Source organism: Neovison vison, chromosome X, assembly GCF_020171115.1.
Source record: "Neovison vison isolate M4711 chromosome X, ASM_NN_V1, whole genome shotgun sequence".
NCBI lineage: Eukaryota > Metazoa > Chordata > Mammalia > Carnivora > Mustelidae > Neogale > Neogale vison.
In genome coordinates, this window is record NC_058105.1 from 121,531,599 (window position 1) to 121,544,969 (window position 13,371).

Genomic DNA, 13,371 nt, shown 5'->3' on the forward strand with positions numbered 1-13,371 from the left:
GTGGGTCTAGGCAGTGCCTTGGAGGCCATGTCAAGGGGTCTTAACAAATAGATTAACCAGGGGGAGCACCTGGGTGACTCAGTCAGTTAAGCGTCTGACTTCATCTGAGGTCATGATCCCTCCAGCCTGCGTGGCGATCCATGCTCAATGGGGAGTCTGCTTCTCCCACTCCCTCTGTCCTTGTCCCCATTTGTACTCTTCCTCTCTCAAATAAATAAAAAAATCTTAAAAAAAAATAGATTACAGGGGTACCTGGGTGGTTCAGTCAGTTGAACGTCTGACTTTTTTTTTTTTTTAAGATTTTATTTATTTGACAGAGATCACAAGTAGGCAGAGAGGTAAGGGGGTGGGGAGAAGGCTCCCCGCTGAGCAGAGACCCCCCCCCCCATGCGGGGCTTGATCCCAGGACCCTGGGATCATGACCCGAGCTGAAGGCAGAGGCTTTAACCCACTGAGCCACCCAGGCGCCCCATGAGTGTCTGACTCTTGATCTCAGCTCAGGTCCTGATCTCGGGTTCTTGGGTTCGAGTTCCACCTTGGGCTCTGTGCTGGGGATGGAGCCTACTTAAAAAAAAAAAAAAAAAAAAAGATTATCCTACACCCACTAGGACAACTCTGATTTTAAAATATGGAAAATAAGTATTGGCAAGAATGCGGCGAAATTGGGACCCTCAGCCACGGACATAGGGAATGGTGCAGCCACTTTCTCGGCTCTTCAGAAAGTTAAACGGAAAATTGCTTCATGGGGCGCCTGGGTGGCTCAGTAGGATATGCCTTTGCCTCTGGCTCAGGTCATGGTCTCAGGGTCCTGGGATCGAGCCCCGCATCGGGCTCTCTGCTCAGCGGGGAGCCTGCTTCCCGCACACACCCCGCCTGCCTCTCTGCCTACTTGTGGTCTCTCTCTCTCAAATAAATAAAATCTTTAAAAAAAAATCGCCTCATGACCCAGCAAATTCCACTAGGTGTATATACCCAGGAGGATATAAAGCAAGGACTAGAACAGATTACTTTTACACCAATGTTCATAGAAGTATAATTCACAGTAGCCAATAGGAGGAAACCACTCAAATGTCCCATGGGTGAGTGGATAAACAGATGGTAGTCCAGCCACACAATGGAATGTTATTCAGCCTTAGAAAAGGGAACGAAATGCTGGTACCTACTACAACATTACGCTGAGCAAAAGAAGCCAAGACACAAAGGTCATCTGTTGTATGATTCCATTTATAAGAAAACATCCAGAATAGGCAAATCCCTAGAGACACAAAGTAGCTGAGTGTTTGCCGCCGGGGCTGGGGGAGGAGGAACGGGATAGCCTCCCTTTGGGCTGGTGACAGTGTTTTGGAACTAAACAAGGTTTGCCCCACACCCCAATGCACTCAATGTCATTGAATTCTACACTTTAAAACGGTTAATTTTATGTTGTATGTATTTTACCTCAATGAAAACAAACCAAAGAATACTTATTACCTCAAGTGTTTCCAACTCAAGGGAAGAAAGAGTTCCAACCTAACCAGCTGGAGATTTACATCTTAATCACAGCCCCCTACTTGAAGAAGAACCTCGCAAAATGACAGAACGTCAGCGATAGAACAACCAGAAGGCTGGGAGAATTTGACAACTTTCGGAAGGAAGAACAGTTAAAGGAGCTTGACCTAGCTTGGAATAAAAAGAGCCTCCCTCAGGGATGGACAGTGGAGGCTGGGAGGCGCACAGTAGTTTGGGATGGAAAACTTTTTTTTTTTTTTTGGAAATTAACATGTAATGCATTATTTCCCCCAGGGGTACAGGTCTGTGAGTCATCAGTCTTACACAATTCATAGCGCTCACCGTAGCACATACCCTCGCCAGTGTCCATCACTCAGACACTCCATCCCGCCCCCCACCCCTCAGCAACCCTCTTTGTTTCCTGAGATTGAGTCTCTTATGGTTTGTCTCTCTCTCTCTGGTTTCCTCTTGTTTCATTTTTCCCCCCTACCCCCGACAACCCCCTGTCCTGCCTCTCAAATTCCTTATATCAGAGAGATCATATGATAATTGTCTTTCTTTCTCTGATTGACTTATTTCACTTAGTATTATACCTTCTAGTTCCATCCACGTCATTGCAGATGGCAAGATTTCATTCCTTTTGATGGCTGCATAGTATTCCATTGTCTAGGTATATTCCACATCTTTATCCATTCATCTGTTGATGGACATCTAGGATCTTTCCATAGTTCAGCTATTGTGGACATTGCTGCTTAACATTCGGGTGCATGTGCGCCTTCGGATCACTATGTTCGTATCTTTAGGGTAAATACCCAGTAGTGCGATTGCTGGGTCGTAGGGTAGCTTTATTTTCAACTTTTTGAGGAACCTCCATGCTGTTTTCCAGAGTGGTTGCACCAGCTTGCATTCCCAGCAACAGTGCAGGAAGGTTCCCCTTTCTCCACATCCTCACCAACATCTGTTGTTTCCTGACTGGTTAATTTTATTAGCCATTCTGACTGCTGTGAGGTGGTGTCTCACTGTGGTTTTGATTTGTATTTCCCTGATGCTGAGTGATGTGGAGCATTTTTTCATGTGTCTGTTGGCCATTTCGATGTCTTCCTTGCAGAAATGTCCGTTCATGTCTTCTGCTTTGGGATGGAAAACATTTTAATCATATTTGTTGAGAAATTACAGTAGTGAGCCTCCTATCCTGAGAGGCAGTCAAATATACCTGAATGGCTGACAGCCACAGATAGTACACCAGAGATTCCTGAATGTGGAGGATTAGTCAGACTGAATTATAAAATTCCCTTTAACTCAGAGATTTCTGTGAAACATTTTCAAATATCACTTGGGAGGGGTGAGAGAAAAACTCTAGCCCAAAGTCACACTATTTTTTTCTAAGAGGCTACCAAATTCACTGTTACCAGGCATGTGGGAAGCGTGGGAAGAGTAAGAGAAATCATTGTCAGCAAATGAAAATTAAGGGCTAATGAAATAATTTTGAGCTCCTCACATGGTTCAGTTTTTTTTATTTTAAGATTTTATTTATTTATTTGACAGAGAGAGATCACAAGCAGGCAGAGAGGCAGGCAGAGAGAGAGAGGAGGAAGCAGGCTCCCTGCTGAGCAGAGAGCCTGATGCGGGGCTCGATCCCAGGACCCTGAGATCATGACCTGAGCCGAAGGCAGCGGCTTAACCACTGAGCCGCCCAGGCGCCCCACATGGTTCAGTTTTAAATCTCATCTGCAAAACCCAAGACCCACTGTCAGATAAGCTATGTTCTTTGGGCTCAAAGCTAAATCAGGCTTTGCCATGTGCTCAGGATGTGACCCGGGTCACGTGACCTCACATCTCCGGACCCAGTTTCCCATAACAACTAAGTGAGGCGGGGACTGTGATTGTACCCATTTTACGGATGGGCTATGTCTGGAAATAAGGTCTCAGGAGCCCAGAAGGCATAGAGCTAACCACCCGACGTGCATGGGTGCTTTATTTAAGTATATCCAGCTGTCATAGCACATACATGTGAAAACAAGGGCATAGAATGGTAGCACTTGATGGAAAGGTCTCCTAGCCCTCCTCTCCCAACTGGGGGCAATCTCTTCGAACTATCTCTTGTTGGACTTTCCCTGGAAGTACTTCCACGATCCAGATGAGGTATTTTGGATGTTCGCATAGGCAGTTTGGGTTTTCACCGGGACACCAGTGGCATTTAGTGGGCCCAGGACGGGGTGATGGGCCTTCAGCAGTGCACAGGAGAGTCTTGCACAATGAAGACATGTCCCCAATTCCTGACCAATTTTTTTTTTTTTAAAGATTTTATTTATCCATTTGACAGAGAGAGATCACAAGTAGGCAGAGAGGCAGGCAGAGAGAGAGAGGAGGAAGCAGGCTCCCTGCCGAGCAGAGAGCCCGATGCGGGACTCGATCCCAGGACTCTGGGATCATGACCTGAGCCGAAGGCAGCGGCTTAACCCACTGAGCCACCCAGGCGCCCTCCTGACCAATTTTTTAATGTCCTCTGAACAGTTACGTAGATGAAAAATCTGCTTCTAGGGTCTGCCCCCTAAAAAATAAGTCCAACCTATATATAAATTTACACAGGATATTTTGCGGTGGTTTTAAGCAACGTGGATTTTTATTTATTTATTTTCAGGAATGCAGTTACTGGAGAAATTGAGGGAAGACGGCACTTTGTTTTGCTTGGAAATTTACCAAGTTGTTCACCATTTTAAAATATCACGGCACTGATGGCAAGGCCACTGATGGTATTCGAATGCCCAGTCCAACATACCTCAATCGGCTGGCATCTTAGGAGTTATACTGATCGGTTCTTTAATTTGGATTTCATTTTTGGGGAGCCAACGGGGCATCATAAATATTTGTTGATAAATGACATTAGATCTGATAAGGTCGTAACAGTGGCTCTCATCTTGGTAATACGCTTAATTCTCTCTTCACCAACTTTTGATAATATCTACTGGCTCCTTGACATGAAACATGAGGACTTATGTCCCTTACATCATCCCTCCTCTCAAAGCTCTATTTCTTTTTCCATCAAACTTTGACAGTATCTTTCGACCCTCACTTGAGCAGCTGGGAGCATTATTGGTGTTGCTTTTTCATTCATATTCTTTCACGTTCCCCTTTGTGTTGTCTGTGCTTTCACTGGCATATTCAAACATGTCAGAGTTTGCTAACATTTTCATTTAGTTCTGCAAACAGAGCTCCGTGTTTTGTTCTGTCCATAAGGTGACTATAAAGTTGAAGACCAATTCATGGACTTCCCATTGGTTCAAGAAAGCAGCCATCTTCCTGAGGAACAGGGGAGAAGGCTGTACAGTGTTGAAATTGTGCTTGATGGGGGCACCTGGGTGGCTCAGTCAGTTAAGCATCTGTCTTTGGCTCAGGTCGTGATCCCGGGGTCCTGGGATCCTCCCTACTTATGCTCTCTCTCTCAAACAAAAAAAAATCCTTTGGAAAAAAATTAGAAATTTTGCCTGATGTGTCAGGAAAGTAACTCTAGTAAGCAAGAAGCAGAGAGATTTTAAGAACCAAACATCAAGCCAAGATTCCACCCATAAGGAGACTTTTGCCCCATGGACAAAACTCATAAGTAATTATGAAACAGAAAGGGGTGTGGGGCATACATGATTAAGCACCCTAAAAAGACGAGCAGACAAATTATGTCCTTACATTTTACAATGAACTTGGACTCCTCGACGAGGCATTGAGCATCAGTAAAACCAGTCAAATTGTATAAAATCAGTTGGAAATGTGATTTCACTTATAGTTTAAAATTAAATAATTAGGAGACCATCTCTACTGTGGAGTAAGGTACAACTATGTATTTTGTCCCAAGTCTTAAAGTAATTCTTGCTCGCTGTAGATGTTTGGGAAAACACAAAAGGGTATAAAAATAAAACTAAAAACTCCACTAATCCCAGAGATAAACCTTGTTCATATTTTGATATGTGTTACTATATTGATATATTAATAAGGGTAGGACCTCGGCTATAACAAATAAGCCCCCAAACACATAATGGCTTAAACATAACAGCAGTTTATTTTTGGCTCCTGTGAGTGCCCAGGTCAGCTCCCTGCTGTCAGTGGAGCAGGGAGGTGTGAGCCTCTGAGCAAGTATAAGCATTCAAGTTGGAGATTTTATGGGTAAGGCCTGGAAGTGGTGGACAGTACTTCTGACCTCATTGGCTAGAACTCAATCACTTAGCTTCTCCTAACTGCTAAGAAGTCTGGGAAATGTAGTCCAGCTATGTGGGCAGAGAGCCAATTTATGTTTGGTAAATTAAGTAATAGTCTCTACTAGTGCATTTTCTTTTCTATCTTATTTTTTAAAAAGATTTATTTATTGGGGTGCCTGGGTGGGTCAGTCGGTTAAGCGTCTGCCTTCGGCTCAGGTCATGATCCTGGGGTCCTCCGATCGAGCCCCACACTGGGCTCTCTGCTTAGCGGGGAGTCTGCTTCTCCTTCTCCCTTTGCCGCTCTGCCCAGCTTATGCTCACTCTCTATCTCAAATGAATAAAAAATCTTTAAAAAAAGATTTATTTTTAAAAATTATTAAAAAAGGTCTCATTTATTTATTTGACAGAGAGCACAAGCAGGAAGAGCAGCAGGCAGAGGGAGAGGAAGAAGCAGGGACCCGGATGTGGGGCTCGATCCCAGCACCCTTGGATCATGACCTGAGCCAAAGGCAGATGCTTCACCGACTGAGCCACCCAGGTGCCCCTATTTTATTTATTTTTGAGAGAGAGAGAGAGAAAAAGAGAGAGAGAGGGAGAGAATCATCAAGCAGACTCTCCACTGGGCCTGGAGCCCAAACACAGGGCTCAACCCCTTGACCTGCCAGATCACGACCTGAGCTGAAACCTCACCGGTCACTCAACCAATTGAGCCACCCAGGTGTCCCGTCTAATGGTACATTCTCTCTCAGTCTTCTAAAATACACATATGTACATACACACATGACAAGGATTATATTGTACGTGTAGCTTTTTATTCTGCTTTAAAAAATGACAACAAAATATCTGAGCATTTTCCCCACATAATTCTTTGCCAGCAAGGCTGCATCATGTATTAGCATACAGATCAGGGTGTCTCAACCTCAGCATGATGGACACTTGGGGCTGGATGGTTGTTCGTTGTGGTGGGGGCTGTTCTGTGAATTACGGCATGATGTTCAGCAGCATCCCTGATGTCCATTAACCAGGAGCCAGTAGCAACCCCTCCCCAGACGGGACAACTAAAACTGTCTCCAGGGATTACCAAATGTCTCTCCGGGGGAAACCGTCCATGGCTCAGAGCCACTAAACTAGAGCAACAATAATTTATGTAACTTCTCCCCCTTTTATTGAATAGGAGTTGCTTCCTTTCTTAGTTTATGTTTCCTTTCACATCTTGCTCTGCGATAAACATCTTTTTACAGTAATTTTGACTGAAACAGTCATTATTTATTTAGGACAAAGTCCCAGAAGCTGGCTTATTAGGTCAGAGGTTATGAATATTTTTATGTCTCTTGATAGGTATTGCCAAATAACTTTCCAGAAAAGCTCTACCAATGTACTTGCCCACCTGCAAAGTGGTCTTGCTTTTTAAAAAATATTTTTAGATATCTTATTTTTAAGTCATCTCTACACCCAGTGGGGGGCTTGAACTTAAAAATACCCAAGATCAAGGGTCACATGTTCTAGCCACTGAGCCAGCCAGGCGCCCCAAATCTTGCTTTATTTTTTAAAGGTTTTTGTTACTTGAGAAAATGTATTTATTTATTTATGATTTATTTTTAATAGTTCTATTTTATAAATATACATTTTATTATAATTATTTATTATTCAATGCAACTATTTTATAATGTTATTTTTATTTTAAATTAGCATTTCTTTGAGTAATAGTCAAATATGCTTATTAGCCATCTTCTGTACCCTGTTTGTAGTGGTCTTGCTAATTTCCCAACTGCTGGGGTTGTTTTTCTTCTTTTTTCTCCTTCTTCTTACGGGTGTTTGGGACAATTACTTGTTGAAATAAGTCCGTGACATTTCCAAAGTGAGTAAAAATTTCTATGAAAATGTGGCTTTCCTTCAACATTGTGTACACAAGTTCTGTAACTCGGTTTTTATCACAGCATGCCCTTGTGGCTCTCTCTAATATTTGGACAGCTGTTATTTCTTTTCTTTGGTTAAAAAAAAAAAAAAAAATCCAAGACTTCTAGGGAATGACCGAAAGTGGACCAAAGGGTTGACTTTCATCTTGGTGCACAAAACCTTGTAAGTTTTGGTCGCAGAGTGGCAGACTAAGGTCCAAGCTTGCCAAAATGATTTCAGAATGTCATGCCCGAGTCTCCTGCTGCTTTCACCATCTCCTAGGAGTCTCCCAAGATGCAGGAAGCAACCAAAGCCAAGGTTCTTCTCTAACCCAGGACTTAGAATTCCTTTTTGCCCTCCTTCACTTCCACCTTTGGCTCCAGCCTTTGCAAGCCATCTCCCCTCCTGTCCCCGGCACCATAGATGCGGGGGATTCCTGCATCCTTGTGATTACTTTCCTGTAACCCCGGGACAAAAAGTTAAACCTACAAGCTCCCTGTTTTATTAATGTGTAAAGATTGGTTAGGACTAACTCTTCCCCTGGGATTGTGAAAATGAGCCAGTGATCTCCTTGGCACAAATCTCTCCCCCTTTATGCAAAAATAATCATTAGGTTTTCTAGAGCTCTGCCTTGATGAAATCTTTCCTAATACAATAAATTTCAATAGATGAGATGTTTGCTCCCTCCGCCCCTTCTCAATCCTAAAGGTTCTCTCTCTGGGGTTAAATGTCGCTTAGGTGTTAACTACGGACTGTTAGGACTGTTAGAGTTTACGTGACGCTCTGTTCAAGTAATAGGATGTATCTTCAAAACGACGAAACACAACATAAACTATGTGTGTTGGGGGGCGGGGAATCTCGAGCTCACAAATGTCTCAAAAAGTATCAGCTGTGGACAAATGGCTAAGGGTCTCAGAGCTTTTCTAACACCTTTGGAGACAGGAAAATTATTCGCTAAGGCGACAGAGGGAATTGAAGCCCCGGCCACTGTAAAACCATTAATTCACTTCCAGGCTCCCGTGCAAGGCCCGAGCGGTGGGAGAAGCGGGGATGGGGGCGAGTCTGCAGAGTCTCCCAGAGCCCGACAGGGGTGGCCTTCCAGGGACCAAGATGGCCGATTAAGGGCGCCACTAAACCTCTCACCACCCCAGACTGGAGGGTGCCGCCCGTGCCTTCCCACATCACTGTTGCCCACAAGTAGCCCAAGTCAGTGCTGGCCACGTTGGATGCACACTGGAATCACCTGGAAAAACTGCAACCAGGTTTTCAAAGCTCCCCAGCTGGGTGGAATGTGCAAACAGGGCTGAGCCCCACAGAGTTAAGTAATCACCTGCAGCTCATACAGGATCCGGGACTACGGACCGGGCAAATGCCAATCACTGGCCGTCCTTGGGTCGGTGCACGGGCCTCAGTTTCTTCATCTGCGCAATGGGTGAAGACTAGGATTGCAAAGCCCCTTGCAGCTGTTAAACAGTTCGTTTCTGGGACGCGGGTCGGCGCCCCCAGATCCGTCACTCCCCCCGCTCCGAATCCCACCCCCACCCCAGCTTCTCGCGTTCCCGCGCCCGCCCGCTTGGGGGGTCCCAGAGGAAGCCGCCAGCACTGCCGGCCACCCTGGCGCGCCCGCTGCCGGGTCCCGGCCCTCGCTGCGGGCGCACAAAGCCCCCGGCGCTGACGTCAGGGCCCCTCTCGGCGCGGCCGGCCCCCAGTGCAGGCGGAGCCGCGCGGCGCTCCCACCCCGGCCCCGGAGCCAGGAGCCAGGAGCCAGGAGCCAGCCGCCAGCCGCCAGCCCAGCAGCGCAGCAGCCCGCCCGAGCCCGGCCCGCGCACGTGCCCGCCAGACCTGCAAACTTGTGCCACCGGCTCTGCCCGTCCCCGGGGAGCACGCGCCCCTCCCGCCAGTCTCCAGCCATGGGTAAGCGAGCGCGCTGGCCCCGCGCCACGACCACGGCCCCGGCCCCCGCCCCGCCCCACCCCCCCACCCCCCCACCCCCCCACCCCCCCGCTCAGGTGGGGCTCCGGGGCCACCTCCGCGCCCGGAGGCCGGAGGTGGGAGGGGCGCGTCTCAGGTGTCGCGGACGCCCAGGTGCGCGTCCCTGCCCCGCGGCGGGGGCGTCCCGGTCCCCGCCGCCTGCTGCCGCCCCCCGCCCGCCGCCGCCCCCCCCCAGCAACCCCCGGCGTGCGGCTCGCGGAAGGGCGAGAGCCGGTCTCCCGGGAGGGGCTGCGGCGCGAGCAGACGGGGCGTCCCGGGCGGCTTTATTGAAGGCTGGGGAGAGAGGAGTCTCTTGCTCATTTCCCGGGACGCTCTCCCCGTCGCCCGAGCTCTCAGCTCCCGGTCCGGTCCTGTCCCACCCTGCCGGGGGCTTCCTGCCTTGCCCCCCCCCCCCAACGAAACAAACGCCGGGTTCCCCAAGGCTGGGGTCTTCCGAGAGCCCTTTCTGGAGCCAGGACCCTTGAAACCAGGAGTGGGGGAGGGGAGAGGGACGGCACGGGTCAGAGGGTCAGCCTCTTGTCTTTGTCCCCCGTTGCAACTATCAAAATGCGGACCCGGGCGCAGGTGGAGACGGTTTGCCAAGCGAATTCGAGTGCGGGTGGGGGGACCGACGAGCAACGGTGAAAGCCCAATTCTGGAGACTGAAAAGCTCCAGCCTGGCCCGGGGCGAATGTTAGGCGGCCGCGGGATTCTTTCCGTCCCCTCCTAACACCCCGAAATGCTGCGGTCAGCAACATGTCGTTACACGGGGACCCCATCGGAATGGGAACTCGGGAATGCCGTGGCTAACAACCCAATTCCGCCGCACCCCTGGAAATGTCTGAGCGCGGTGACTGGGAGAGGGTTCTCTCCCCGCTTGTTAATCCTTCTCTGTGGCAGCCACGCTGCAGCCACAAAAGCCACAGACTGAGGAGCCACGCCGAAGCATGCCTAATGAGGAACGCCGTGGGTTTAACCATTGCGGGCTCGTGGTCAGGGCTTGGGAATCGCTGCCCGTCCCCCATCCCCACTCCTGGCCTCTTACCCAGTCTGCATCCCTGTGCTGTTGAGAGAGAGAAAGAGAGAGAGTGTGTGTGTGTGTAAGTAAGTAAGTGAGGGGGTGTAATTTTGTGTGTATTGTCATTTTGGTGACGGACAGCTTATTATGTTGAATATAAAGGGAAGAGCAAAGAATTGTATAGTTAATTCTTTCTTAATTTACTACATGATCAAAATATGAAAGGAAACAAGGCCCCCGAATCCGCAAAGAAAATTTCTTACCAGAAAGTTAGGGGAGAGCTAGGATAAAATCCTTCTAGAAGGGGCAGAATTGCATGACCTCATCACTCAATGCTCCCTTTTATTATTATTATTTTTTAAGATTTTATTTTTAAGTAATCTCTACACCCAAGGTGGGTCTGGAACTCACAACCCCGAGATCGAGTCGTCCCCCCCCCCCCCCCCCCCCCCCGCGCTCCACCAGCTGAGCTAGCCAGGCACCCCTCAAGGCTTCCCTCCCCCCCCCACCCCGTTTTTAATGCTCCCTTTTAAGTCAGGTTCAGACACAAAAATCAGATGACTGCCGCTGAGCATGGAATGATTTTGGCAATGCTTGGCACAAAGATGTTGAAGTTCGAGGACTACAATGCACGGGAAAGCATTAACTGGTTTTCCTGAAATAAAGTGATTTCTGGTTCATTAATGCTAGGCATTAGGATTTGTACCAGTTCAAAATGGAGCGTCGAGTTACCACACCGGCACCTTCTTGAGGATGGCTGTCACAGGACCTGGGCCTCACTGGGGGCAGGCTTTAGTGTTTAAATAGGTGTGGAGGTGAGATGAAGGTGTGCGGAGGTTCTCATGAAGCAAATACCCAACCAGAGGCCTGTTCTCAAGGAAGTACTTTGTGTCTGGGACAATTGTTGGTTCTACACTTCAGTTGCCAATTTATGTTAATTTGTGCATACCTTACTGGTTCTGGCAGTATCCTTGGTTTTAGTTTTTAGTTTTTACATTAAAAAAAAAAAAAAAGTGCCCTTCATGCCAAAAGGAAACCCTGATTTCCCTTGGCAGATTCTTCGTAAATACACCACAAGGCCACGAACTAGTTTTATTTTTCCAGATGTATTTAATTACCCAGCCAACGCTTATGAATGTTTTAATTGAAATGCTTTAATGTTGGGAAAATTCTCACCATTGGTGCACTGAGTTGGGACTTTGGTTCTTATGCAAGTCACTTCCTTAACCTGGTGTTAGTTCACTTACTGGTAAAAAGGGTGAGGTTTATGGAAATAAAGTCCCCTTTGGACTCAAATTTTAAGGTATTCAACATCTTTAAGATGAAAAATTCCTGAGCAGGAGTGGTACATGCACTTTGACCCTTCTTGTTGAAGGAGTTGTGGGTTTTTTAGGGCCTTGTTGAGATATAATTGACAAACCACACAGTTTGCACATTCAAGTGTACAAAGTCTGTGATTTTGAGTGTGTTTCAAGTTGTGCCGCCACCACCACTAAGGGTGTCACCGCCTTAAAAGGAAGCCCTGTGCCCGTTGGAAGTTCCACCCCATCCTACCCCCCCCATCCCTCCACCCCAACCTCTAATCTACTTTCTGTGTCTAGGGATTTGCCTCTTCTGGACAGTTCTTGTAAATGCAACGAGCCAGTTGATGTTTGCAGTGTGTTTGACTACTCAGTAACTTTGGTGGTTTTTGCCCAGTGGGAAACTGTTGATGTATCATTTGTACGCAGTACGCGACCTAAGTGAACGGGGCAAGAGTTAACTCTCCTGGCTGCAGGGTTCCGCACTTGGCCAGTGCACACCTGTGCACATGCGCACAGCCATTCCCAGTTTTACTTTGGTTTTCTCGGTTGGGAACTCCTGTTGCTTAACATTTTTTTTTTTAAGTAATCTCTGGGCGCAAGGTGGGGCTCAAACCCAGGACCCTGAGCTCAGGACTTCCATGCTGTAGGGACTGAGCCAGCCAAGAGCCCCCAGAACCCTTACTGTTACCTTCTTCACAGCCCTGACGACCTTAGCAATGGCTCGGATTCAGTGTAATAACTTCCGATAGAGGCATCTGGGGAATATCGACCCTGCTCTGACACGGCTCACGTATCCAGAGAGAAACGCTGCTTCTGTTTCATTAGTTGTCGTTTTAAATGCAAATTCTATATGAAATGATTAGAGACAGCAAAATAACTTCTGGTTTTCATCCACTTTGTAGTTAAGGAAGTTCTTGTGAGGGTCGTGAATTTAAACAGTCATTTCACAGAACAGCATCGCCAGCGACTGGTTCCGAGAGCAGTTTTTCACTTAACGTGCAGACAAACCCTCTTTGATTTTGTTAAAAAAGCAGTTTGTCCTGCAGTGGGCCTGGAGGGGAGCGGGGATTCTGCAGGTCTAGCAAGTTCCCCGGGGGGTGCTGCTGGTGCCGGTGCAGCAGGTCCCCAGGGTGGGGGAACTGAGGAAAAACAGGGCAGGTGGAAGCCACGTGTGGGCCCCAGTAATCTGCTCTGTGGTCTTAGGTAAATCCTTTTCTCGCTTCTCGATCTCCCTTTACATCAGAATAAAAGGTTGTGACGAAGTTATTTCTCTGGGCTCTTACAGATCTAAAGGGGTGTAATTTAGAAAAAAGAAAGGAGAGGGTAATGTTATGCTTGAAAAATAGGGAGAAAACAGCTCCCTAATTGTTTAAACACTATTTGTGTCCGTGAAGGCGGCGTCACAGGACTTACTGGAGCCGGGTTGAATGCTGGCACCGTGTCGTGCCCGCCAACAGGAATATTGGCCCCCCTCCAGGGAGCCTGGTGGAGCGAGCTGTGGTGCTTC

The 13,371-nt window shown here is 47.7% G+C and overlaps 1 protein-coding gene across 1 annotated transcript in view; it reads left to right on the forward strand.

Moving 5' to 3' along the window:
- The first annotated feature begins 9,389 nt into the window (after nt 1–9,389).
- GPM6B (glycoprotein M6B) overlaps nt 9,390–13,371 on the forward strand; it is a 153,574-nt gene continuing 149,592 nt past the window's right edge. The window contains exon 1 of the mRNA XM_044235932.1: nt 9,390–9,485. Coding sequence (XP_044091867.1) covers nt 9,482–9,485 — 4 coding nt within the window. The 5' untranslated portion in view covers nt 9,390–9,481. The remainder of the gene's footprint in view (nt 9,486–13,371) is intronic.